This window comes from Haliaeetus albicilla, chromosome 12, assembly GCF_947461875.1.
Source record: "Haliaeetus albicilla chromosome 12, bHalAlb1.1, whole genome shotgun sequence".
Taxonomy (NCBI): domain Eukaryota; kingdom Metazoa; phylum Chordata; class Aves; order Accipitriformes; family Accipitridae; genus Haliaeetus; species Haliaeetus albicilla.
Genome location: NC_091494.1, coordinates 6,579,709 through 6,606,119, shown reverse-complemented (window position 1 = coordinate 6,606,119; position 26,411 = coordinate 6,579,709). Strand labels below are relative to the sequence as shown.

General features: G+C 58.6%; 3 protein-coding genes across 8 annotated transcripts; 1 reads left to right on the top strand and 2 right to left on the bottom strand.

Moving 5' to 3' along the window:
- Nucleotides 1-891: 891 nt before the first annotated feature.
- ISLR2 (immunoglobulin superfamily containing leucine rich repeat 2) lies at nt 892-4,839 on the bottom strand. Its single transcript, XM_069797806.1, has 2 exons — nt 4,725-4,839; nt 892-4,179 (listed from the first exon to the last, which is right to left on the bottom strand). Exon 2 carries the CDS (start codon nt 4,171-4,173, stop codon nt 2,074-2,076), a length of 2,100 nt encoding a protein of 699 aa, XP_069653907.1. The 5' UTR covers nt 4,174-4,179; nt 4,725-4,839; the 3' UTR covers nt 892-2,073.
- On the bottom strand, nt 4,814-19,967 carry PML (PML nuclear body scaffold). Of its 4 annotated transcripts, XM_069797803.1 has the most exons (11): nt 19,833-19,926; nt 18,263-18,363; nt 16,975-17,542; nt 15,974-16,551; nt 15,480-15,532; nt 14,945-15,025; nt 14,639-14,855; nt 13,921-13,973; nt 11,064-11,220; nt 10,383-10,970; nt 4,814-4,944 (listed from the first exon to the last, which is right to left on the bottom strand). In XM_069797803.1, the coding sequence occupies exons 2-10, from the start codon at nt 18,306-18,308 to the stop codon at nt 10,396-10,398; spliced, it is 2,328 nt and encodes a 775-aa protein (XP_069653904.1). In that variant the 5' UTR covers nt 18,309-18,363; nt 19,833-19,926; the 3' UTR covers nt 4,814-4,944; nt 10,383-10,395. The 4 variants fall into 4 exon arrangements, with proteins under 4 accessions (XP_069653904.1, XP_069653906.1, XP_069653902.1 ...); XM_069797805.1 differs by lacking the exon at nt 4,814-4,944 and having other exon boundaries at nt 10,192-10,970; nt 19,829-19,967; XM_069797801.1 differs by lacking the exon at nt 4,814-4,944 and having other exon boundaries at nt 10,192-10,970.
- A 129-nt stretch (nt 19,968-20,096) lies between these two features.
- On the top strand, nt 20,097-25,475 carry STOML1 (stomatin like 1). Of its 3 annotated transcripts, none has more exons than XM_069797809.1 (7): nt 20,097-20,526; nt 20,727-20,833; nt 20,979-21,128; nt 21,726-21,839; nt 22,691-22,919; nt 23,549-23,767; nt 24,487-25,475. In XM_069797809.1, exons 1-7 carry the CDS (start codon nt 20,379-20,381, stop codon nt 24,687-24,689), a joined length of 1,170 nt encoding a protein of 389 aa, XP_069653910.1. In that variant the 5' UTR covers nt 20,097-20,378; the 3' UTR covers nt 24,690-25,475. The 3 variants fall into 3 exon arrangements, with proteins under 3 accessions (XP_069653910.1, XP_069653909.1, XP_069653908.1); XM_069797808.1 differs by having other exon boundaries at nt 21,636-21,839; nt 23,552-23,767; XM_069797807.1 differs by having other exon boundaries at nt 21,636-21,839.
- Nucleotides 25,476-26,411: the final 936 nt, after the last annotated feature.

The window sequence follows — 26,411 nt, the reverse complement described above, 5'->3', positions numbered from 1 at the left end:
GTGACAGTAACCCCTGCCCAAGCAGCCCTGTCCTGCCCCCAGCACGGCTCTGCGGGGTGGCACGGTGCCGGGAATATAGTCATGTATGTACGTACGTATGGGGTGTGTATAGGAGATAAGCGTTGGGGGTGTGTGTGCACGAAGAAAGAACGTGTATACATGGGTAGTGTAGGTATTTAGCGTGTATTTTTACGTATATTGAGCATACACATTGCGTGTGCATAGATACACAGAGCTTAAATTGTATATATTGTACATATTCTTACTGCATATGTACGCATATAGTGTATGAGCATTGGCACGTGTGTAGAGAGTGTGCATGTGCTGGGGGAAAATATTGTTTGCATTTTTGTATACAGTGAGTTTATAGAGAGTGTGTCGACAGCGTATGTAATATATTTGGTTTATTATATTTTCGTACATGTGCTGTATTTACGTATATTTATATTGCTTGTATAGACTGAGTCCATACAAAAAGTGTGTGCATAGTGAGTGCACATCACAATTATTTGTGCACATATATAGTGCGTGTGTATATGTAAAATGAGCGTATACAGCATAGATGTGTATATATAGTGTGCGTGTATCTCTCTATATATAGTATGTGTGTGAATTCTATGTAATATGCATATATATAAATACAGAAATAGAACACATGTACTGTATGCGTGCACAGCGTAGGGGTAGAAACATATATATATATATATTTATAGTGCGTGCGTGCTTTGCCTGTAGCTGCGGCAATGTGTCCCCGCGCCGTCTCCCACCTCCTCCGGGTCCCCTCGGCCGTGCCAGGCTGTACCGGGGGCTGTACCGGGGGCTGTACCGGGCAGAGCCCGGGGGCAGCGGGCACGACCTCACCCCCCGGCCCCCATCGAGCACAGACCCGGCTCCACTTTCAATCCCTTTTATTAACTCTTTCACAGACAGAAGCTCGCAGAAAGGCGCCCGCGGCTCTCGCCGGTCCCGGGGCTCCCGAAGACCGGAGTTGGGGGGGGGGGACGGACGGGGGGGACACGGTGGCGGCCACTACTCGCCTCCCGGGACCGGGACCCCCCCCACCCCACCCGCCCGCCCGCCAGCAGCACGGGCGCGTCTACGGCACAGACACTTGGCTACAAGGCTACTCTACCCAACACACATCGAGGGGTCCCACCGGGCCGGGGGGGTCGGGATGGGACCGGGGAGGGGGGGGTCGGGCCGCCCCCGTGTCTCCCCCCCCGGGGAGCGGGCGGGGGGGGCGCGGAGCCGTGCAGCCCCGCCGGGTGCTGACCGGTTCCGCGGGGAGCGCACTGGGGAGGGCACCGGGGAGAGCACCGGTACCCACCGGGCAGCAGGAGGGGTCGCACCCCGGCACCCATCGGTGCGCTGTGGGCACCCACCGGGGAGCAGCTGGGACCCACCGGGAAGAGGCGCGGAGCGAGGAACTGGGGAGGATAACGGCGAGGAGCGGTGGGGACAGCACCGGGCTGCAGTGGGGTTCGCACCGGGGCTCGGACCGGGGACGGATAGGACCGGACCGGGGACGGATAGGACCGGACCGGGGAGCGGAGGGGACTCACCGGGGGCTGAGGGAGCGGCGGGACCGGACCGGGGAGCGGAGGGGACTCACCGGGGAGTGAACCGTTTCCAGAAAAAAAAAAAAAAAAGATTTTGGGATGTCGGGCTTTTTTTTTCTTTTACCCATTTTTTCCCTTTTTTTCGTTTTTTCCTTGAAGGGGAAAGAAAATACGGGGCGAACGGAGGGCAGAGGCGGGCGGGGGACCGGCAATCGTTGTGATGGTGTCGCCGAGCCGGGAGCGATGGACCGCCGGTACCCAAAAGGGAAACGAAATCGTGGGAGAAACGTCCCGCCCGCATCGAGCATCCCCGGGGCGAAGTCCCTTCCCCGGGGACCTGCCGCCTGAGGGAGGAGGAGGAGGAGGAGGAGGAGGAGGAAGGACAGGCGGGCGTCGCTGAGGATGCTTCGGTCTTTCCTCGGAGGAAAAGCAGCGGCGGTGCCCCGGGAGGCTGGGTCGGGGGGGACCGGGGGAGGTGGGGACCGGGGGGGAGGTGGAGGGGGTGCGGGGAGGCTCAGCGTGGGCGCTGCCGGTAGTTGCCGTTGATCTCTTGGGAGATGGTGACGGCCTCGGCGCCCAGTGGCAGCTTGTCGCTGTACTCGGAGCGGACCTCGAACTCCTCGCCGTTGGCTTTGGATTGCGACTCCGCCATGGAGCTGGCTGTCACGCTCTCCTCTCGCTCCAGCTCCGGAGCCCCTTCGGCTTCTCTCCTCCTCCTCCGCCTGCCTCCTTCATCATCCTCCTCGTCCTCCTCGTCTTCTTCCTCCACATCCGCTTCCCCCACCTCGCTGGGATTGTAGTTCTTCTCGGACTCCAGGTAGGAGGCGCGGGGGTCAAAGTCAGCGGCCATGTGCTTCTCCATCTGGTCCGGGTTCTGGGCCTTCATGATGAGCTTGTAGGTCTTCCCTTGGTACTTGGAGAGGAGGTGGCACCATGTGGCCCCCATCAGGGGTAAGGTGGCCAGCACCAGCAAGAAGATGCTCACGACTACAATGATGATGAGCGAGGGGATCTCTTTTTTGGTGGTGAAGACCACTTGGACCTGGCAGTCCTCCCCCAGGTAGGTGAGACACACAGAGTAGTTGGTGCCGGGGTCCAAGCCCTGGAACCAGTACGAGTTCACCCCTTCCTCGATCTTGGACCACTGGACCAAGGCGTGGCCCTGGCTGCTCTCCTGGCACAGGTAGAGCATCCTGAGGTGGACTTTCTCAGGCTGCATGTAGGTGGGCGTCAGCTGCACCCGGGCATCACGCTCCGACACATCTAAGGCGATCACCCCGAGGTCGAACGTGTGCTGCTTGAAGTCGCCGCTCTGGTTGAAGGCGTGGTTGGAAATGTACTTGCTGGTTTGTGTGGAGCCACACTTCTTCTCAAAGGGGGGAAGCTGGAAAGGGACTTTCCCATCTCCCGTGGACTCTGTCCCGGCTGCCAAGGATGGTTGGCTCTGCCGGGTGGGACCGAGGGGTTTGTTCCTCTCATCCGGCATGAGCACACTGTTCTTTGCTCCCTTGGCCCCAGGCTTCTTGTCGCCCGGCTGTGCTTTACCCCCCAGCGGGTCCCTCCCGGGCTGCAGCGGGTATTTCTGCGTGCCTGCCACAGCCACATTGACTGAGGTCTGGTTGCTCCCCATTTCGTTGGTGGCCAGGCAGGTGTAGGTGCCTTCCTCCCGCTTGCTCAGGTGGGGAATCACCAGCGTACCGTTCTTGAAGACCAAGAAGCGCTCAGGGTCCTGTTTGGGAAGGTCCTTCCTGGCACTCTCCTTTGGGTTCCCACTGAGCTCCAGGATTTGGCTGGAGGTCCGGATCTTCCAGCTCACTTCAGGCAGTGGGGTGCCCATCACGGCACAGTGTAGCGTCAGAGTGAAGCCATCAAAGAGCTCCGTGGTGTCCAGGTTGGGGTAATAGGTGAGCTGCACCGTAGGCGAGGTGCACTGCACATCTGGGATCTTCCCCACCGGCACTCCTCGGAGCTGCTCTGGGAGGGCACAAGTGATGGAGTCCTTCTCGGGGATGGAGATGAGTGTGCTGTCCATCCACGTCTTCAGCCACTGGAGCTTGCAGGAGCACTCAAAGGGGTTGTTGTAGATCTGCAGGTGGGAGAGGGAACTAAGCGAATCGAAGATACCCTCTGCAAGGGTGGTGAACTTGTTGTTGTTGATGCGTAGGGACCGGAGGTCTTTCAGGGTGTGAAAAGCCCCCTGAGGCACCAGAGCCATGTGGTTATTGTTCATCTTGAGCAGCTGGAGAGCGCTGAGGTTGTAGAGGTCCTGCCAGGGGAAGTCCACGATCTGGTTGTGGCTGATGTCAAGGTTTTTCAGCTGCACGAGGATGGCGAAGGTACCGGGCTCAATGGAGCGGATCTCGTTGTGTGCTAACCAGAGGGAGGTGACCTGGGTCACCTCCACGAACGAACGTCGCTGTAGGGAGGTGATCTTGTTGGCCGAGAGGCTGAGGGTGGTCACGTTGGAGGGCAACCCCGTGGGCACCACTTGAAGATCCTTGTAGGCGCAGTCAGCGAACTGGTGGGCGTACTTGTCCACGCAAGCGCAGGGGTCGGGGCACGCCCGGGCCAGGCCGAGCAGGGCCATCAGCCACAGGGATAGCAGCGGGGCCATCTTCCCCTGCCAAGGGACACAGGGGGCTCTCAGAGCTCCCACCCCCTCTCCCCACCCAGCTCCCGGGCCCGGTGCCCGCCCGGTGAGAGGCGGCGGCGGGGCCGCGCCCCATTGTCCGGGCCCGGCTCCCCCCGGCTGCCACCCCCTCGCCCCTCGCTCCTTCTCATCCCCCTTCCCCTCCTCTCCCCCTTTTTCCTCCCTTTCCCCTCCGGCTCTTCCCACCCTTCTCCCTCTCTTTTTCTTGTCTTCCCACCCTTCTCACTCTCTTTTTCTTGTCTTGTTCCCCCACCACCAAAAAAAAAAAAGAAAAATCTCGTTTTCTTTCTTCTCTGCTTTGATTTCTCCTTTTTCTATTATTTCTTTCGCTTTGCTTTTTTCTTTCTGCTTCCAGCCTTTTCTCTCTTCCTCTCCCGACTTTTCTCCTTCCCTTCTCCATCTCTCCCTAGTTCTATCCTTCCCTATTTCCCCCTCTCCCCTGACCCCCCCTTCACCCCTGCACCCCCCCCCCCCCCGGTCTCCTCGCCGCACCGGGGGGTGACCCCGCACCTTACCCGCTCCTAAGTGCCGTTAAGCAACACGCAGCCCTTCTCTTTGCCGTTACCGGTCCTCCGCATCGTCCTCCCGAGCCCCGTCCCTGTGGTACGGAGGAGCTTTCGCCAGCCCGGACGCGACGGTGAGGGGCGCGGTGAGGAGGTGGGGGACCCCACCCGTACCCCCCCGCACCTCTCCGGGCTGAGCTGCGAGCCGGAGCGGGGCCGTACGGGCACTGGGCTGCCGAGGAGAGAGCGAAGGGAGGAATTAGCATTTCTGCCAGCCTCCCCCTCCGCACGGCCGCCCCCTCCCTCCTCGCCACCCCTTTTCCCATCCCACCACCCACCCACCCACCCACCGCTGCCGCTCGCCAGCCTCCGGTGGGGACGGAGCCGGCTGCTTCCCGGGGCGGGCACGGCACCCCCCCCAACAAAAAAAAAAAAATTTTTCTTAAAATTACCCGTCATAAACGCCCTCCCCGCAACGAGTACAACTCGCACTTGGCAGCAGCCATAATCCAGCCCCCCATCATGATCCCCGCTTTTCCCCCCCCAGGTTCCCCCCGACCCCCGGAGGGACCGGGATGCCATCGGGGCAGATACAGGCCACGGCTATCCCCGTTCTCCCGGGACGTGGCGGGACCGCAGCCCTTTGGGAAGCGCTTGTGGCCGGGGAACCGGGGCTGGGGACCCAGCCCCCCCCCCCCCCGGTAGGGCCCGGTACATGCGGGCGATGTGCCCGTCCCGTCGCGGGTGGTTCCTTTCTGCGGGGCGTTAATTGACTGCAAAGTGCTTTTAAGCATTCGAACGGGGGGCGGGGGGGGGGAGATGCGGGAGAGGCGGGGGTGACTGCCGGGGGTTCCCGGGATGGGACCGGTCTCCCTCATCTTCCTCCTGAAGGTTTCATCCCCTTGGAATGGCGCGGGAACGGGGAGCCCCCCTCTCCGCTCCGCGGTTTCGCCTCGACGTGGGGGTCTGTTCTCCCCCGGCCCTGCCCCTCTCCTCTCCGCCCCCCCCTGCCATGAGAAACCCGAGAAATCTTTGATTTTATGAGCGGGATCGATTTCGGCTTCCCCCCGCCCCCCCGCATCCCTCCATCTCCTCCCCATCGGCGGCTGCGCCCGGGAGCTCTGCCGGGGGAGGGGGGCCGGGGATCGGATGGGTCAGCCAGGTCCTCCCCGGTGTCCCCGACTCGGCTCTGTCGCGACAGCCAGCTGCCTAGAGCCGGCCCTGCGGCTACACCCCCCTCGCGGGGGCTGGGTATGTCCGGGGGGGGGTCCGGGGGTAGGGAGCCCCGGGGGTCTTGGCGGGGGCGGGGAGTGTGTCTGGCCGAACTCCTTGCTTGCTCGGAGACAGAGTAAAAGCCCGGTCACTTCCCCCTCTGGGGGACCCCGGCTCCGCATCCCCCGCCCCGAGGCCACGGGGATGGGCGCGTTCTCCCAAGGACGAGGAGCGGGAGCGGGAGCGGGGAGGGGGGGGAGTGTGTGTGTGTGTGATGGCTGGAGGGGCGGAGAAGGGAAGCTGCTTGACGGCAAAATGCCGGGTCTGACCCTCGATGCCGGCTCCAGGTACCTCTGCCCTCCCAGGAGCCACGTCCAAAGCCCCCCAGCCTGGTGCCCAGGACAACCTCAGCCAAAGGGGTCAGCTTCAGACGTGCCTCAGTTTCCCTTCAGCCCTGCAATCTGAGGGCTGGCGGGTGGCTGACACCCATGGGGTGGGTGAGGTGTTTGGATGATGTGCGGCCACCAAACCCGCCTTGTTTCCATGCAAGTGAACCAACACTGTCCGTGTGTTGCACCGTGGTCACCTGCACTGTGGCTGGCACCATGCTCCCCAGCACAGATTTGGCCCAACCCAATTGATATCCCTCAGAAAAGCCCTGGGCATGGTCCAGGGGACTGTCCCGAGCAGATGGACAAGGCCACCTCACTTCGGGGATCTACAAGGGTCTGCAGAGGGGTCAAGCAGGAGGGAGGCATTGCTTCAAATCTGGGGCAGCACTTTCATGTCTCCCTCCCTGCTGGAGCAGAGTTTGAACCGAGCGGAGTTTGAACAACCATCGTGCTCTCAGCATCTTCAGGGCTGAGCTGTGACTCACTCCCTTCCCATCCCCACGCCTGGCTCATCACCCAAGCATGCCCTCACCCTCGCCATGACTCTCCTACAAGCACTAGCAATTTGCTGCTCAGGGAATTAAGGCATCAGACATTTGGAGTTGTGGTTTGTAGCCATTCTTTTCCCCCATTTTGCTCACTCTCTGAACACCCACAGGCTGTCAGCCTCTCCCAAGCCCCACAGCAGGGAGTCCTGCAGTCAACGGGGCAGCACCCTGGGGGCTCAGCATGTCCCAGCGTGTCCCACGCTGCTCAGCCCTTGCTGCTGCGTATCGGGTTATCGCACATCCCAGGCTCCCCATGCTGCCGTGGGGCTGCAGAACCATGGGTCAGCCCTTGCTGGTGTTGACCCATGGCTGGGACTTGGGCTACAGAGCTCAGATGGAAGACACAGGGACTGCAAACTTGCTTTGAGGAGCATGGAAGTAGATTAAAATGCCACAAGGACGTGGCCAATGTGGAGAGGACGCTTGTTTTCTGGCTTGGCTGCTATCCACCACACTATGCTGAGTTCTTCCCAAGATGCCTTCATTCATCATGCAAGAGAAAGAAACCCAAGTGTCCTAGATACAGTGGCAGCATTTCAGGAGCATTGGAGGCAGCGTGTTGTGCTAGAAATGGGTCAGGGCATGAGACACGTGTGCCGGGATGGATAACACATCCCTCCTTGTACCCCTGAGGGCCAGACCCTAACCTAGACACTTGGGAGGGCATCGTAGCATGAAGCGGCATGGGATAGGTTATGCCATCCATCCACCTCCCCGTTCACTCCTCCCCAGTGGACATGACTTGTGGGGTTTGTGTCACCACTTGTGCCTCAGTTTCCCATGGGCTGAGCACAGGGAGTAACAACTGTGGTCTGTGGGGGGTCTTCAATCCCCTCAGATGAGAGCTCCAAGACAGGATGGTGGAGGATGGATGGATGGATGGATGCATGCATGCATGGATGGATGGATGGATGGAAAAAAATGAGTGGATGGAAAAAATGGGTGGGTAGATGCATGGATAGATGGGTGGGTGGATGGATGGGTAGATGGATGGAAAAATGGGTGGATAGATGCAAGGATGGATGGATGAATAGATAGATGGGCAGATAGATGGATGGGTGGGTGGGTGGATGGATGGATGGATGGATGGGTAGATGGGTGGGTGGATGGATGGAAGAGAAGTCTCTGGGGCTGCCAACCTCTCCTTCTCACACCACACCTGCCTCAGACCCAGGCAACCTAACTTTCAACATGCTCCTAAACATGTGATGAGTAGAAGCTGGGCTGGGGTCCAGCTGGTGTTGACCTTCGCAGCTGTGGGGACACTTCTCCCACTGGTATAAAAGAGGGCAGCGTCCCAGCTAGAGGAATCACTGGACCACCACTGTGGTCAATGAGGGTTTTCTGATTTACACCATTAATCTGCAACTGGTGTCTGAAGGAGGAGCCCTCCTCACCATGCTGGTCAGGGGCATTGTCTACTTAAGGAGGAGAGGGCCAAGCCCCTACTGTGGGTTCTCCTGGCTTCTCTAGCTTCTAGCCCCAAGCCAGCTCCTTTAAGATCAGGTGAGTACATGAGTGACCACTCTGGGAGCATCCTGGCTTGCCAGAGGCAATGTGGCTTCTCCTTCCATAGAGGTAAGGCTTCCCTCAGCTTTGCCTCACCGCTTTTCCAGTTATTTAAGAGTCCTGACCACCCAGTCCTTGCTCTTGATGGTCCATGGAATGTAAACCTGTTTGGGAGTTAGCAGGCTGATGTTTTTCTTAGAAATAGAATCCAGGTAACCTTTCTTGGGCTTACTGGGGCAAATCCTCCTCTGCTTTGGGCTTCCACCCACCCTGGCCAGCCAACCTGAGCAATCTCGCAGGGTGTAATCGAAGTCAGAGGAACCAGCCCTTTGGCTCTAATTAGTTTTGCATGATTGTTGGGGGAAGAAATCCATTTTCATAAACAGAAAGGATTTATGCTGCTCCTTTTTGCCCCCCCTCGATTCCCAAAGCACTTTGCTCGGGGCTAGCAGGGAGTCGTTTTATGAATGGTTTAGATTGAGCAATGCATTATTAATAACAGCCAATCAAGCAAGCAGCATATTATATATCATTTCAGGAGATTCGCTTAATTCAGTGAAGTTATTTATTGCTCTTAAAAAAAACCCAGAGAGACTCCAATTCTCCCGTATACCTCTGGCTTGGAGGGGGATTTTCATGGGGTGGCTGTGGGTGGAAGGGAGGTCCAAGCAGGGCTGTACCAGCCTGCGGGTGTGTAGAAGCTGCCTGTTGGAGGTGGAAGCTGGTAGGACCTTTTGGGGAGCCCTCACCCCGCTGGGGTACCCTAGCTGCAGCCCCTTTTTCCAGGGCTGGGGCTTGTTGGCTGCTGCTCTGCTCACCCTTTTCTAGCCAGATGAATGAGATTTATGGCAGCTCAGGGCACAGAAACAGCTAATCTGGCTGCCGCAGCCCATTGACTTCGCTATTGTTTTACAAAACTTTGATGAGGCCGGTGACAGCAGACAGATGGGGTCTGCTCTCCTCCGGCTGTGCCCCTTGTAGAGGCTGCTCCCCTGCACACAACCCTGTATCAGACACCAGAGAATCCCCCGGGTGAGGTGGCATTGCCTGAATTTGGTGACAAGCCCTGTGTGCCTCTGTGTGGTTGTGGGGGCTCCTTTGGGATTGCTCCCTGTAAACTGCTGTACGGTGCTGGATCTGTCCTCATTCTTCCCTGCCCGGGGGAAGGCAGCCCTCTTGCCCACCCCCATCTTGCTGGCCAAGACACAGCTCCAATACTTCAAGCTGTGTCTGGGCCGCTGCTTGTTCTTGGGGGGGTCCCAGAAGATTCGTGGGGGTTACACTTCCTCCCTGTCACCCCCTGATTTTCCAAGCCTGGCAGCTCCCAGCACACCCTCTCGGAGAGGAGACCTTCACCACATCCCATTCCTGCCCATCTTCACCCACCTCCGGCCACCCAGAGGACCTCTACATTCCCCCAGCCCTCTGCCTCTGTGCTCAATGGAGCAGACCAGACACCCCGGTGATGGTCGCAGTACCTCCCAGGTACAAGGAGGGACCACCGGTGGGCTCTAGGGATGCGGGTGAGTGCGCACAAGCAGGGGAGCCAGCCCTTACCCTCCCGGCCGTGTGCGGTTGTACAAAGAGGACACCTGGTGGTGTGTGTCCCTCACTGCCTTGTCACACGCAGCCCCGGCTGGCGACACCTCTGGCAACCTCCAGCCTGTCACCGGGGGGGTTGGGAGGTGGGGTGTCAGGCTGCGGGGGTTTGAGGAGGGGGGGGGTCAAGGTGCCTGGTGCTGCTCGGGCAGGGCGAACAGGGCTCCGAGTATCTTGCCTCCCACCTGGTTGGGAAAAGTAGGGGTGGAGACGCCCCAATAAATTACGTTGTGTAATTTATTTAATGAAGATATTAATTCCATTGGGTGGTTTCTTCCCCCTAGAGCTGACCCAGGGTCCTGAGCCTTTTAAACCCCATGCTAGGAGCAGAGAGGGTCCGCGAGTCCCGTTTGATGCCACTGTGGGCATCCCTGGCACGGTTAACCTGAGACCTGGCCAACTTGACTCACCCCACGGTCGTGCTCACGCCTCTTCCAGCTCCCAGAGGATGAGGCTGCGCCGGGCCAGGATCTTGGCTGCCCTCCTGGTGAGCAGTTTCTCCTGTACCAGGGGCCGCAGGATCGTGTAGCTCTGCAGGTTGCAGTGGGTGAGCATCATCCCCGCATCGGCACGGGCAGGGAGCTCCAGGGCTCCCCAAAGCTCCTGCAAGGCCTTGGCCGTGGCCAGCGCGCTGCCCTCATTGAACTGCTGCTGGAGGTGCCTTCTCAGCAGGTTCTTCAGCTTGTAAGAAGGGGCCTTGGGCAGCTTTTCTTTGATCAAGGACAACATATCCACATAACCACCCACAACACGGCAGAAGTCCACTTTCCTGCCCGTGGCATCCAGGGCTTTAAAGAGAGCGGGCAGCTCCAGTGCCCAGAAGTTATAGACGATGAGGATGGGCCTGGGGAGCGGGGAGAGGTACCAGAGGAGGTGCTGCATCCCCACCTCGATGGGGACGCCCTGGGAGAGCAGCGCCAGCACCGACTCGGGTGTCTGAATCAGCGTCTTGAAGGTGTGCTCTCTGTTTACTGCTGCCACCTCTGTGATGAGCTGGGCTGCGGAGGGGAAAGGACAGGGCTGGAGTAAGTACTTGGGATGCCCCTCTCTGCCCCCCCAGCCTCCCTATGCCCGGGAAAGGCAATGCTCACTTTTCTGGTCAACCTTCAAGCTGAGGAACACCAAGGTGCTCAGCTCCAACCCGTCGTCCCAGGGGCTGGTGGGGCCAGTGCTGAGGTGGGGTGAGGTGCCGCTCCCGGACCACGTGGGGCTGGAGGGCTTCTTGCTGTCCTTGGGCTTGCTGGAAGCCTGCAAGAGATTGGAGAAGGGGGCAAGTCCCGTCTGCCTGCTTGGACCTGGCTGGGAAGGCATGAGGAGCACCCTTGGGTCCACAGTTGGCCATGGGCAAGGACCTGGTTGTGTGCAATGCCATGAAACCCCCAGAGTCCGATGTCCTGGCACTGCTAGGGGTGGGTTGGGTGTGTGTTGTGTCTCAGGAGTGGGCTGGCCATGGGGAGCTCTGTTAAGAGCCCAAAACCAGGGTCTGGGCCAAGTGAGCAAGAGCAGAGCCCTGAATGCAGCTCATCCTAAGCAGGAGGTGGGATCCAGGCCAGAGGACACAACACGCAGGTCTGGGGTCTTGCTGTCCCTTTCTGCGCGTCTCGTGGATGCAGCACATGCAGGGACATAAATGTGGCTGAGCAACCTCACCGTGTGAGATACCACTAGACTTAAAGATCTGGTTGGTGTCTAGAGGAAAAGGGGACTGAATTGGGCCAGGAGGAGGTTCGGTGCCTCTCCAGGCTCAACAGATCCAAAACTTACAGCGGTGCTTCCCAACAGGGTGTAAAAGCAGCCACACCAACCATCCCCTGCCCAGCCTCAGCAGGGATGAACACCCATAGCCAATATCTCCCTATGGGAAGAGTAGGACAGCGATACATTCAAGAAGCTCCAACCTTGGTTTCCCTCCCTCTTTCCCCCAGGGACAATCCTGCACCGCTGGCCTGGGCACCCTGCAGCGATGGGGCATCCATCTCCCTCTGTGCCACCTCTCTGCATCTTCACCTGCAGCCCAGGAGTGGTGGAAATGCGGCTGGACCGATGTCTGCAGGCATGTGAGCAAAACCAAGCGCTCCCCAGCTCAGGGGACGTGGGGTTGCTTAAATGCCAGGTTAAAATTAAGTGTTTGAAGGGCATATGGGGTTCCTCTGTCTGGGAAGGGACAGGAGAAGGATGGTACCGGTGGTGGCAGTGCCCCATGTCCCCCTTGCCGGGCTGTGCCTGGAATGATCCAGCTGGCCTGAAGGGAGTTAGATGAACCAAACTCGGTGACAAAATGTAATCGCAGATGCTCTTGTTACCCAAACCAGCAACGAGCAAATTGAATTTCTATGCAAAAAAGGTTTTATTGAAGGGTTAAGCAGAAAGGGAAAATGTGGAGGATTTGGGGGGAGGAAAATCACCCATGCAGAGACACGGGCTCATAGCACCGCAGTGGCTGTGGGTGATGGATCCAGGCAGAGCTGGGCTCTGGCGATGCTCTTGCGGCTTCAGCTGTCATGCAGAGCATGACAGTCCCCAGGTCACCCCACAAAGGTTGCTTCCCAGCCCCAAGATCTCCTTTTAGATGTCTGAGCCTCTAGGCAGGTCCTCAGCCCTTGCCCTCCACCCCCTGAAAGCTGCACCTTCCCTGGGATGCTTCCTGCTGCCTCATCCCATTGCTCAGCCTTTTTTCTCACTTAGCTGCTATTCCCCCCACCACTTTTCCAGGCTTTAAACCAATTTTTCCCGGCTTTCAAGGTTGCACTTGTCTAGTGCCCAGCACCAGACCATTGCCAAGATGTTTATACCCCTGGGACCTCCCTTTTTTCAGCCTGTGCCTTTGCTACACCCTTAAATCCACGTCGTACCAAAGGACACCTGAGTCATACAGGGATTTCTCACAGCAAGTAGCTAACACCCCCAAAAGCAGCAGCCTTGGGATTTTTTGGCACTAGCAGGTAGTGGGGACAGGGTTTTAGCCCCACAACTCTTCTTCCCCTCCCCCCCCCCCTTTTTAGAGATGAAGCAGGAGAGCAAGGAAAAACAGCAAAGCCAAAAATAAAAGAAGCCAGCAGCGGGCTGGGATTTAATCTGGGAACAGCTTTATTGAAGAGTAAGAAGAGCTTCTGCATTAGTTTATACAAAAAAAAATTAAAATGGGGCTGTTAACCCCTCATTAAGCCAGTGTTGGAAAATCCCCCCCCCATCCCTAATCAGCCATGCTCACCTCCATTTCCAAAGGGATCCCCTGCTCATGATGGTGATGGGGCATCTCAGCAGGGATCCCATGCTCTTGGTTCATCTAACCACCTCGGCCAGGGCCGTTTGGTTGCAGCTCACCAACATCGGTGCTGTGAAATGTCACCATGGGGAGCTTGGAAATGTCACTTTGGGGATGCTCAGATGGTCCCTACCTGCTCTGGTGGCTCCTGGGAGCTTTTCAGCCTGTGTAGACACAGGACTGATGAACTTTGCGAGCAGGGATGCGACATTCAACTCGCAAACTTGATTTTTATATGAAAATTGATTTTTTTTTTTTTTTTAAGCTGAGAACAACCTTTCCAGTGAGGTGGAAAGGAAGAGGCCATAAGGACCAACTCAAAAGGGTTGTCTTGGAGGACAGGTGGTATGGAATCCCACCTCAGAGCTGATTTGCTTGATTTAGGTAGGGTTTGCTGCCTGCAGGAGAGGACCCTGGCTGCTCTAGAATACCAGGAGATACCAGCAAAGGTCTGAGCCCATGGGGACTAGATTTGGGATAGCCCAGATACCCTGCCACCTGGGAGCAACCAAAGGGGAAGAGAAAGATGCAAGCAAGTTTCTGGTTGATGGTGGGAAGGGAGAAGGCTCAAGTCTGAGCGAGGCTGGGGGAAAGGGAAAGGCACCCCAGAGACGATGGGGTACAGCTGCCTCTTCTGCCTGCAGCGTGGCTCAGCAAGGAGTGAAGTCTGCCGTTACACTCACCACCGTGTCTTCTGAGCTGTCCTCTGAGCTGGAGATGATGATGCTTGTGTCTTCTGCGGAAGGAACAGGAGGATGCTCAAGCTTCAAGACTGTGATTTCGGATCACACCGTTTTTCCCATGGGAGGACTGATCTTACCTCCCGATTTTTGCAGCAAAGGACAAACGCTTCTGCCAAGACCATGAACCACCCAGCCCTTGGGTGCTCTCGGATCCACCCCAAGGTGGGGGCAACCTCTCCACTGCTGGTTCACCCCATGTACCAGCCTCTCCAGAAGATGCATTTCATCCTCCCACCTGTTTGCAGGGCTGAGCCCTGGCCCCCTCGCTGCGAGATGCTGCAGCAGGGCTGGGTGAGCTTGGGGAAGAAAATGTGTTTTGCTAAAAATTGTAGTGATTTTTTTTTTACTCCAGGAAAATCCAGAGCTCCTGGAGCAGAAGGCAGAGGAGTCTCTGCACACTTACCCTGCTGCTATGCTCTTCCCTAGGCCTGGTTTTTGGCTACCTTGGAGGCAGGACATGGAGCTGGATGGAGCACCCGTGTCCACCCCTGAGCATTGCTCTCCTATTTACCCCCTGGGAACCAGCTACTCTGACCCAGGGGAGGTTGGGCAAGGGTCTGAGTGCATGGGGGTGCACAGAGCCCAGGAAAGACGGGAGACCCCCATAAGAGGAGGGAAGAGATGGGGTAATGAGGAGGGCCATGTCCCCGGTCCCCACCTGCATCATCAATGTGGCTGCTGGTGGCAGGGATGCTGCTGCAGTTCTGGCTCGGCGTGGAGGCTCTGGGTCCCATTCTGCCATCCCACTGGTTTGAACTGGGATTGATGGGGACCGGCATGTTGTCATACTCCAGCTTCAGTACCTTGGGTGAGATCTGGCTGCCTGTTTCCACGCAGCGCGACATCCGCTTAGGCCACGTGCTGATGGAGAGAGCCTGGAGAGAGGAGAGCACAGGGGATGTAAGGTGCTGGGGTGGCATCTCCTGGTCCCCAAAGGCTCCTGCCTGTCCGGGGAGGTTCTTACCGGGCTCATCTGCATCTCCTCAAGGTTGATGGTGAAGGTGGGCAAGATGGTCTGGCTCTTGGGCTGGACCGGCTCCCCTTGCTGCGGAGAGAGCACAGAGCAGCGTTAGGGTGAACCTCAAGACCACCAACCCCTCTGCAGGGCTGGACTGGCCTTGAGGGGGGGGCAGAAACATTCTCAGCAGGGGGGAAACTGAGGCACAGCCCAGCCCTCCGGCTTGGCTTAAGGCTTGTGCCTGAGCTGCGAGTGTTTGGCAGTGCTACAGCTGGGGGAGGCTACGGTTTTCCCTGCTGAAAATGAGGGATGAAGCAGCAGGAGCGGAATAGTGGAATGGGGTAGGAGCATGCCTGTTTGTAGATGGCTACCAAGCAGGTTCTTCTCTGTCCAGGGAGAACCACCCCTGAGGGTTTGTTGTTGAGGAAGAAATTGGAGTGATGGGCTGGGGAGGGGAAGGTAGACCCTTAGGAAAGGCTTGCAAAGGTCAGAGGAAGGGAGATCCATGGTAGCGCACCGGGATGAAACATGGACATCTCACCAGGTTTTTCTCCAGGGCCACATCGACCAGGGGGGCAGCTTGGGAATTAGTACCTGCAATAGAGAGAGCAGGGATGCAATCCCGAGTCGGAGCCTCTGGAGCTCCCACCCGGCCCTGGCAGCAGCTGAGCTGGGAAAAACCTACCCGGCAGCTGCAGCAAGGAAGGGGCAGCTCTGGTCTCCTTTCCCTTTCCCAGGCCTTTGGTTTGGGATGGCCCGAGGGGTTTAGGAGCCTCTGGGGACCCAGAAATCAGCATCACCAGAGCCTGTCAGACTGGCAGGAGACCAAAAAGGGTCTCTGGTCATATAATGAAAGGAGCGAATCTTGGCCGCAGTGGAAATAAGCACTCTACAAGAGTGAATCTGGGCTCCTTTTGCTGCAGGGAGGTGGTTCTGAACCCTGCAGGACCCAGTGCTGGGTGATGGCTTTCTGAGCTGGCCCAAGTCCCCGCTGCCTGCGGGGTGGCTGGATCCATCCCCACAGCGAGTCCTCACCTGGGTGCCCCATGACACGCTCCACCAGCGCCTGCAGCCTGGCTCTGCACTTGGCCAAGTCCCCAGACTGCGCTCGGTCCCCGGCTGCCGGCGGCTGCAGCCGCTGCAGCTCGTCCAGCGAGTCCTTGATGAAGGGCTGCATGTCCATCACCTCCTGCTCCGTGGCGTAGAGCCTCATCTTCTCCACCAGCCGCTCGCCCGCCTCCATCCGCCGCAGCACCCCTTCCACGTGCTGCAGCTCCCTCGCCAGCTCCCGCCGGCCCTGCTCCTGCCACGCTTCCACCAGCCCCAGCAGCTCCTCTTCCTCCTGCCGGATCAGCCGCACCAGCTGCTCCACGCGCTGCCCGATCAGCTCCCGCATCTCCCGCTGCGCCTCCTCCAGCCGGGCGGCCTCATCCTGCAGCGCCGCGTAGGTGGCCTCAAAGCCGCTTCTCTTCTGCTTCAGCTCCTGGTTCATGGTGCCCAGCTCCTCCTGCCTGCGCTGGGTCTCGCTGCGGATGTCGCAGAACGGGGCGTGCTGGCTGTCCAGCAGCGCGCACGAGCAGCACAGCGCCTTCTCGCACCTCTTGCAGTAGATGCTAGGAAAAAAAACAACAACCCAGGAGCATCATTCAAAGCTGGTAGGTGAGCGGTGGGGAGAAAAGCATTTCTACTGTGCTGGGTATGTTTCCCCCTCCCTGAGGGACAGCTGAGGAGCTTAATGAGAGGGGAGACTGAGGCACGGGGTGGGAAAGGGCTTTGCCTCGCATCACCGGCTGCAGATGTGGGTGCAAAGCTGGGTGTTCAACCCACCTTTGCTCCCCTCCCTTCTCCTGAGGACCTGCCAGGCCCATACCGCACCCTGCTCCTGCCTGGGGTCTCGCTGGGGTTGCAGCGATCCCTCTCCAAAGGCAGGTGACGAAATCCCCTCGGCTCTGCTCTCTCGGCAGAGCTGGTCCCAGAGCAGCAGCCCCAAAGCCCTTGGCGCAGGATGGGATCTGGGGACAAGGCACCGCTCTCACCTGGAGATGTGGCCCTGGTCGGTGTGACCGGGACGGGAGCAGAAGAGGTTGCAGGACTTTCTGGTGTCTTCCAGGAACTGATGGGCTGACTCGGCACGAAGCTCCTCCACCTTCCTGGCTTCGTGGCTCCTCTTCTTGAAGAACCACTGGTGGTCCTCAAAGCACTTGGCACAGAGGAACTCCTCACACTCAGAGCACCACACTGTTGCCGATTCCCCCCGGCACCGGCTGCAATTCGGGCCATCGCTGTCTCTGATCTTCTTGTAGATGCTGAGCTTGGCCTGCAGGTTGGTGAAGAGCAGGTTGTCCATGTCGGGGATGCCGCTGGCCTGCGGGATGGCCGTCCGGCACACGGGGCACTGCCTGATGGGCTTGTTCTCGCTCAGGCAATCGAGGCACAAGGTGTGGAGGCAGGTGAGGAGCTTGAGGTTGGGCGATTCCTGCCGGCAGCCCTCGCAAAGGACGAACTGGAAGTCATCTTCCATCGCGGGAGGGTGGGACGGAGGGGAGCACGAGGGTGTACCCGGCTGGGGTCCCGTCTCCTTGGGGGCGGTGGCACCGTCTCCATCTAGGTGGGATGTGGGGGAAAGACCCCGTTGGAGCACGTAAGATGGAAGGGGACGGGAGGCTCAGTCCCACCCGTGGGGTCATGCAGGCCACCCGTGGGCAGGCCACCTGTGGGCAGCCTACCTTACCCGCCCCGCCGCAGGGAAGGGATCAGGGAGCCGCAAGGAGGGTAGGGCGGCTCCTCTCCATCCCTCCTGCTGAGGGCGAGTGGGTGGCAGCACCCAGGCAAGGCAAAGGGTGCTCTTCCAGCGAGATTCTCTGCTGGCTGCAAAGGGTTGTGCTCCCTCCTGCCCTCCGTGTGGGACCCTTGGAGGCTCTCCTCCCCCCTTCCCCACCTCACGTCCTTCGGGGAATTTTGGATTTACAAAGCTGGGAGGGAGGAAGGGACGCGAAGGCTACAAAGCGAATTTTCTTTCGCTTTGTGGCCACCGCCTCTTCCTGCCCCGCGAGCGGGGAGGGAAGGGGGAGGGCCCCGGTGGCGGTGTCTTCCCCCCCCCCCCCCCCGATTCCAGCAAAACCTCCCGGACAGCTGGCACCAGCCCTGTCCCCAAAGCTGTCCCCATCCCTTGCCCCCCCCCCCCCCGCCCCCGGCCTCCCCCAGCCCGGCAGCGCAGACAGGAGCCCCCCCCCCCCCAATAAAGCAGGGTCCTCCTTACCACCACCCCCCCCGACCCCGTTGCGTCTCCCCCTCCAGAAAAGCGGGGGACACCCCCCCCGTTACCTGCTGGGGGGCCGGACGGCCGGGGGGCAACGGGGCTGTCGGGCATGTGGACAACGGCGGCCAGCAGCGTTCACCGGGGACTTTCGTTTCGTTTTCCCAGCCTGTCGGGGGGGGGGGGAAGAAGAGGAGGAGCTGGAGGGAAGAAGGCGGGGAAAGCAGAGGGGTTCCCCGGGTGGGAGAGGTTCCACGCTCCCCGCCGGGCAGAGCCCTCCGCCCTGCCTGCTCCTGCCTTCCCTTCGCCTTGGGGTGTCGGTGGAAACTTGGGGGGATACCGGGGGGGATGCTGGTACCGGAGTGGAGATTTTGATACTGGGGGGATGCGGGCACCGGGGGGATGCTGGTACCGGGGTGGGGATGCAGGCACCCAGGGGATGTTGGTAGCAGGGTGGGGATGCTTGTACCGGAGTGGAGATTTTGGTACTGGGGGGGATGTGAGCACCGGGTTGGGGATGCTGGTGCCAAGGGGATGTTGGTACTGGGGTGGGGATGCAGGCACTGGGGGGGAGGTTGGTATGAGGAGGGGTTGCTGGCACCGGGCTGGGGTTGGTGTCATGGCTTAACCTCAGCCAGCAACTGAGCATCATGCAGCTGCTCATTCAGTCCTGCCCAGTGGGATGGGGAGGAGAATCGCAAATAAGTCAAACTCATGGCCTAAGAACAGTTTAATAACTAAACCAAGAAATATAATAATAATCATAACAACAATAATAATCATCATTGTAAAGAAAAGGACAATAAAGAAAAGTGAAATATAACCCAAGAAAGACAAGTGATACACAATGCAATTGCTCACCACCCGCTGACCAATGCTCAGCCTGTACCCGAGCAGCAATCTCCCCCTCCCAACCAACTCCCCCCAGTTTGCATACTGGGCATGACATCCCATAGTATGAAATATTCCTTTGGTCACTTTGGGTCAGCTGCCCTGGCTGTTTCCCCTCCCAACGGCTTGTGCCCCTCCAGCCTTCTTGCTGGCTGGCCATGAGAAGCTGAAAAATCCTTGACTTACTCCAAACACTGCTTAGCAACAACTGAAAACATCAGGGTGTCACCGACATTCTTCTCCTACTGAATCCAAACCACAATGTTATACCAGCTACCGGGAAGAAAATTAACTCTACCCCAGCCAAAACCAGGACAGATGGCAAAGCTCTGCTTTAGCTGCTAGGCGGGATCCCTGAGCTGTGTTGGGGCGCCTGTCTGGGTGCCGGCTCAGCTGCCGGGGCTGCTGCTGTGTCTGGGGCAGCATCTCAGGCCCCCGCTTCAGCCAAGGGGGGCTTTAAACCTGGCCTATTGTCAATCCCCCCCACCCCGTCCTCAGCAGCGCTGCTCTTTGGCCTCCGCTACCCTTTGCAGACTGGCGAGATGGGGGGGGGGGGGGGGGGGGGGAGTTGGCATGGTGCAAGGCGACGCCAGAGCGGGAATCGCTGGGAAAAATACATCTCCCGCTTCCCTGTGGGGCTGGGGTACCCTCCGGAGCCACCCAAGGTGAACGTGAGATGGAGGACCTTGTCCTTCCCATGGCCAGCCAAAGCAATTCCCGGGTAAGGGCCTCTCCGGAAAAACTCACCGAGCCGTGAGCCATGAATCGTTTCGTCCCTGTGCCGTCAGCAGCCACATGACGGGTGAACCAGGAAGCGCCAGTGGCTCCCTCCTTCTCCGCCGCAGCATCCTCGCCACAGCCTCCTCCGGTCCCTGCTGCCACGGGGCTGGTGGCCGGGGACACCCCAGGGTTATCTCCCAGCTCCAAGGGGATGGCGAAGCCGAGGGCAGCCGCGGGGCCATAGCTTTTGTCTCCTGGCCTAGCTCCTGCCCAGAGGGTCGCCGGGAGGATGTGAAGCCCCCAGCCCCCCCAGCCTGGGCGAGACCCCAGCAAGGAAGCCCCCCTGAAGGATTTGATTTCTTCTAGCGAGCATCCTCTGTGATAACAGCAGGGCTTGTCAGCTCTTCTCTGGCTTCTCTCCGGTTGCACATCAGGGCGGGCAGGGACACAGGATCGGGTCGGAGAGAAGCAGAAGCCATGCTAGCCACAGAGGTGGCTGCGATGGCAGCGGGGAGCTGGCCATAGCAGGCTCTGAGCGCTGCGAGCGGGGGCCCCGTGCAAGGCACCAGCACCATGTTCAGCCGGTCGGGATACCAGGCTCTTCCCTTGGGAGACTTTGACCGCTTCCAGCAGTCCAGTATTGGGCTCTACGGTGCCCAGAAGGGCGGCTTCTCCTTCGGATCCAAGCAAGACCCTCTGGGGCCGGCCGGGAATACCACAGGTGAGTCCTAACCTTAGAGGGCAACGGCTGCCTTCCTCCCCATTGCCGCTTTTGCTGGAGGGTGTCACACTGGCTGGGTGCCCCCCACACTGCCAGCTTCTCTGGGGTGCAGGGTGCGTGGGGGAAGAGGCTTGAATGGGGGTTCATGGGCAGGATAGGGGGGGTTGGAGCAGGTACATCCCCCTTTCACCCCCTTGCAGACTCCTCACAGGGTTGGCTATCCTGGATCTGCCACGGCATTATCACCTCCTTGGTCTTCTTGCTGATGGTTGTCACCTTCCCCATCTCAGGATGGTTTGCCTTGAAGGTAAGGGAGGAAAGCAGGTGAGGAGTGGAATGGCAACTCCTCCTCCATGGGTGGGACCGTTTCTGGCTGCCCCTGGTCCCATTGCTCCTGGCACCACAGGACCCAGGGTTTTGCTTCTGCCCTGGTCTCAACTTTCCCGTTCCAGATCGTGCCCACCTATGAGCGAATGATCATCTTCCGCCTGGGCCGCATCCGGGCGCCGCAGGGACCCGGCGTGGTCCTGCTGCTGCCCTTCATCGATCACTGGCAGCGAGTGGATCTGAGGACAAGGGCCTTCAATGTGCCCCCCTGCAAGGTGAGCTGCCTTGGGCCTCAGGGCAGGATAGAGAGACTTCTCTAAAATACCCAGAGCAGGTGGATTTTTGGGATGGTCTGACCCTTGGTGCCATGCATGACCCCAACTTTCAGTTCCTCCATCGTCACAGCAAGGCAATGGGGGGGGTTAGCTGTGCTGTGAAGCCAGAGTCCCCATCTCACCTGCCTGTGGCTGAAAAGCTCCTCTTGACCTTGCACACCTTGCTTAATGGGTGTTCCTGGCTGGAGACATCTCAAAACCATCAATCCCTATCCTTCCCAAATGTCTTTCAACAACAGCCCCATGCTGGAAACTGCCCTCGCCATTCAGACTAGCCCTAACTTAGTTATTCGGGTTGGTTTGGTTTCTAATAACCCTCTTAATAAAGAGATCTAGAGCTGGTTGACAGCTGGGAAAGAAGTGAATGCCTTTGCTCCCAGGCTCTATGCACAAGGGTTGGGCCGTGGGGCGGAGAGGGGGAGAGATCCTGACTCGCCTCTGCCCCAGCTGACCTCCAAGGATGGGGCAGTCATCTCCATGGGTGCTGACGTCCAATTCCGGGTGTGGGACCCCGTGTTGTCCGTTATGATGGTGAAGGACCTCATCGCAGCCACCCGGATGACGGCGCAGAACGCCATGACCAAGACCTTGGTGAAGAAGAGCCTCCGTGAGATCCAGGTGGAGAAGCTGAGGATTGGGGAGCAGCTGCTGGTGAGGACTCCCCCAGCCCTCCACAGAGCTGCCCAAGCACCCCCAACCCCTTGGGCTTTTGGTATGGAAGTAACAGTAAGGGAAAGATGGAGCTGCTGAAAGTCCATCTAGCCACGGACCTGGCCAAGGAAAGGAACTGGGAAAACGTGGTGATTAGTGGGGAGTAGATACCTTCAGCCTGTGGATCTCTGGAGCTTTGTGGCTTCTCTCTAAGGGCTTTGGCCACACACAAAAGCCCACATGTTATTGGCAGGCTTAAATTTGACCTCCATATCTCCACCAGGAAATGTCTGGAGGGGCCTGCAAACTGGAAAGGGCTTTTGGGGAGAGAAGCAGGACAGGGCGGTGGCAGAGGGGCGATAGGTAGTGCCTGCAGCTGGCCTGGGCCAGGCCAAAATCTTGTGGGTCAAATGTCTATGAGGGATGATATAAATGGAGGCTGGGGGGATATACTGGTATCTCTGGGGTGCCTGGAGTGGTTTGGAGGCCAGAGATGCTTGCCTGGTGGAGCTCACACCAGGACATGTTGCCCCGGGGGGAGCAAAGAAAGGGGCCAGCCTGGGAGCGAGCTGTGGAAAGGGGAACAAGACAGACCAGTCCTCCCTGTCCTGACCTCCTCCAAACTGGGAGAGCGACTGGGGGAGCAAGGTTGAACGTGAGATTGGACAGCTTGGAGGAGGTGGACGACTGAGCCCGGTCCAACACCCCACATCTAAAGCTGGTGGGTAGCAGAAGTATAAGCTCTGGGATGCCCATGGTTGGGGGTTCTATGGTGGGTGGTCTCCACGGCCATACCCATGGCAGCTCTGCCTAGGCTGCCAACACCTCTCCCTTTCTTCCTGGCTCTGCAGCTGGAGATAAATGACATGACCAAGTCCTGGGGCCTGGAGGTGGACCGGGTGGAGCTGAGCATGGAGGCTGTGCTGCAGCCACCCCGGGAAAACCTGGCTGGCCCTCTGGCTACAGTGCCACCCATGCCTGGGCTGGAGGGGCTGGATGGCACCATTCAGCAGCTGGCTGCCCATTTCTTCAACAACACCCTGGCTCTGGCAGGCAGCGGGACCGGCACGCCGGAGGCAGGTAACCAACCCAGGGCTACTGCTTCTCTGCTGGGGGATGTCTCTCCCGCCTGATGACCTTTGTCTCTGTTGGCTGTTTGACAGAGGAGTCAAAGTCTGGGAGATATCAAGCTCCTATGAGCACAGCACAAATAGGCTGTTAGGGGGGAGGAGAGGAGACCGTTTCGGGCACAACTTCATACAGCCCATGGCACAACACAACCTTTCTAACAAGACATTAGAGATGGGACTGGGGAGGGCAGGAGCAGATCTGCAGGAGCCCAGGCTCAAGACCAACTCAGATCTCAGCATTTCCATCAGGCAAACCCAAAGCCTGAGCTTGCCAAGAGAGTCACTTCTGAGGGCAACATGGATTTTTTTTCCAGAAACCCTGCACCAATTTGTGCCCCGCTATTTCTTTCAGGGATAATTTTCCACCCCCTGGTAGCAGGGGAAGAGTAACCCATGGCAGACAGAGGAGCAGGCAGATGGAACTGGCAAAACCAGTTGTCCTCTTCTTGCTTAGCTGGAAACTTGCTGGATAAGTGGGTTTCTTTGCTCTGGAGACCTTTTCTGGTGGGTCTGTGCAAACCAGCAAAGCTTACCACCCAAAGGTGTTTCCTCAACCCACTTCTGTCCCATTGTCCCCAGCAGACAGCATGGAGATGGTGAACGAGGTGGAGCCTCCCACCGCTCCCCTCCTCACTACTACTGGCAGCGCCCAAAGGAAGCCCAGCATGGACGAGCTGCTCTCGGCAGTGGAGCCTGTCCTCTCCGAGGCCTTGGTCGCCCAGGTGGGAGCATCCTACCAGGTCAACATCGCCCTGCCCAGCGGCGCCCGGAGCACCTACTTCATAGACCTCTCCTCAGGTCACCACTCTTTGGGGTGGTTGTGTTGGAGGCGGGAGGGTGTTTTGTGCCTGTGCCCCCTTTGCATGCTGCGAAACCCACCGAGCTTGGTGGTAGGGGGTCCCAAGCCAAGCCCATTTGGTAGCTCCACGAAAGGCGCCCCAGGGTCCATCAGCTGAGCGCTGCAGTTTGGCAACCGCGGCCTTGAGTCCATGCTCCCTGGAAGTCCAAAGTATAATTTGTTTTGGGTTAAAACCATGAATTTTCCTTCAGGAAGAGAGTATTTATAGAAAATGGGCAGCCAGGTCTCTTCCTGGCTGGCCAAGTGGGATGGCTCAGAGACCTCAGGGTTTGTTGGCTCTTGTGTGCCACCAGCCCAGGGGCGTAGTGGGTGGGGGGACATGCGTGGGCAGCACCTTGGGCCACTGCCGTGCTGGAAGATGTCCTCCCAGCACCCTCATCCATCCCCCCGTGGTTGCTGACGGTTTTCCTGGTGCCCATGGCAAAAGTAGCACAGGGTTTGGAGGTAGACCACTGTAACAGACCGTTTTTGGAGGAACGCAAGAGAAATTTATCTCCATAAGGAGTAAGGGCTCCCGTCTCCAAAATCCCCCTGCCAGGCCCTTGCCCATCATCTGGCCCAACTCAATCCTTATGAAGCGGTGGGGGGGAATGCCAGCAGGCAAGGCTGGGTCCTGAAGCCCACCGTTTCTCCTTATCTCACCCATCGTGTCCTACAGGCAGCGGGAGGGCTGGCCACGGCATACCCGAGGGCAGCCCCGACGTCATTCTGGACGTGGCAGAGAAAGACCTGCAGGACCTCTTCTTGGGTGACCTGCGCCCTTTGAGTGCCTACGTGAGCGGGAGGCTGCAGGTGAAAGGTGACCTGCACCTTGCCCTGAAGCTGGAGGAGCTCATCAAGGCGATGAAGCAACGTAGATAGAGCATGTGTGTGGGTGCGTGTCTGTGTGCATGTGTCTTTGTAGGTGTGCAAAGGTGGGGGGACGTACAGGGGGGCTGCATGGTGTGGACCTCGCCCTGCTGCAGCTCCTGCCACCCTCCCCGTGGAGGCTGCAGGAGTTGGGTGAAGACCTGAGCACGGAAACTGAGGGTGAGCTCCACTGCCTGTCCTTGTCCTTGGCTTTACCTCCCCTGCCCATCCTTTGCCTACAACGTTATGGGATGGCAACTGGTTGGCACCCCAGCGTGTGCCAGTTTGCTTCCAGGTCCTTTGGCCAACATGCCACCAGGTTACAGACCGATGTCCTGGTGCCCCCACAATGGGCTGCATGGCTGGGCGTCTCCGACTGGAAGGGGCAAGAGCTGAGCAGTTTGGATAGAGACACTGTGGCCAAGGACGGTAGTCACGTGGTGGGGTGGGCAGCCGAAGCGGGGCACGAGGGCTGGCTGGACCAGACTGGGATGCCACCAGCGGGCTGGAGTTGGGGTCCAGTGTGGCACTGCTAATGGGATATTGGCATTTATGGGGAAGGAGCAGAGATGGCGATTTGGGGAATGACCTGCCTGGAGGTACCCGAGCCTTCCCGACACAGCGGTTTGTAATAAGTGATTGCGCTAATTTGTGCTTCAAAGTGTTTTTGCATGCGTGCTGTGAGGTCTGTCTGTGGGGGTGTGTGGACTGTATAGAGGCATATATAGATATTTATTTATTTTGTAAGCTTCCTTTCTATCAACTCTCAATGGACAATAAACCTGGTCTGCAGCCTTATGCTTGGGCAGCAGTGGGCTGTGAGATCTGCAGGCAGATGGGGCGGCACCCCTCGGTGCCTCAGTTTCCCCAAGGGACCCCAGGGTGCTGCGTAAAGAGGCCATGTGCTGGCTGAGGCCTGGGAGCTGCTGCCAGTCAAGGACACTGCGTGGTGTGACTCCAATACATTAAGTCCTGCGACGGTGAGGAAGAGTTGTCGGGATGTGGCACGGCCTCTCCGGGGATGCTCAGCTCCCCAACAGCACCCAGCACCCCACAGGTTAAAATGTCTTGGAGCTCCAGGCAGCTTTACCAGCCCCCAGGATGTTTTGCTGAACCAGTGTTTCCAAAATTAAAACATTTCACGGGTGCAATCCGGCCAAGCTACCTGGTAAATATCTTCTTCAAACCCTGGGGCTGGATGGCACCAGCCTGGGCCAAGCTTTGGAGATCCTAAAGGCATCAAAAGCCCCGAGGGGAGGTGACAGCAGTGCCCCACCATGCCCTCTCCTTTTGGGGATGCTAGGCTAGGTGAACCCCCAAGCGCTCCTCCTGGGCACCCTTTTGTGGTGGTCCCCTTTTTCGTGGTTGTCACCCTTTCGTGGTGGTCACCCTTTCATGGTGGTCTCCCTTTTCGTGGTGGTCACCCTTTTGTGGTGGTCCCCTTTTTCGTGGTGGTCTCCCTTTTCGTGGTGGTCACCCTTTCGTGGTGGTCCCCTTTTTCGTGGTGGTCACCCTTTTCGTGGTGGTCCCCCTTTCGTGGTGGTCCCCTTTTTCATGGTGGTCCCCCCTTCGTGGTGGTCCCCTTTTTTGTGGTGGTCCCCTTTTTCATGGTCGTCACCCTTTTCGTGGTGGTCACCCTTTTCATGGTGGTCCTCCTTTCGTGGTGGTCCCCCTTTCGTGGTGGTCCCCATGGTGCAGATGGCTGGAAAAGGGGTACCGATGCCCTGCAGGAAG

Coding starts and splice junctions, on each gene's coding strand:
- ISLR2 (XM_069797806.1), bottom strand. CDS start 4,173: ATGGCCCCGCTGCTATCCCTGTGGCTGATGGCCCTGCTCGGCCTGGCC.
- PML (XM_069797805.1), bottom strand. CDS start 18,308: ATGCCCGACAGCCCCGTTGCCCCCCGGCCGTCCGGCCCCCCAGCAG. Junction 15,026..15,479: donor TGGCCCTGGAGAAAAACCTG/GTGAGATGTCCA, acceptor CTCTCTCCGCAG/CAAGGGGAGCCGGTCCAGCC. Junction 14,856..14,944: donor AGGAGATGCAGATGAGCCCG/GTAAGAACCTCC, acceptor TCCTCTCTCCAG/GCTCTCTCCATCAGCACGTG.
- STOML1 (XM_069797807.1), top strand. CDS start 20,379: ATGTTCAGCCGGTCGGGATACCAGGCTCTTCCCTTGGGAGACTTTGAC. Junction 21,840..22,690: donor GGATTGGGGAGCAGCTGCTG/GTGAGGACTCCC, acceptor CTGGCTCTGCAG/CTGGAGATAAATGACATGAC. Junction 23,768..24,486: donor CTTCATAGACCTCTCCTCAG/GTCACCACTCTT, acceptor CGTGTCCTACAG/GCAGCGGGAGGGCTGGCCAC.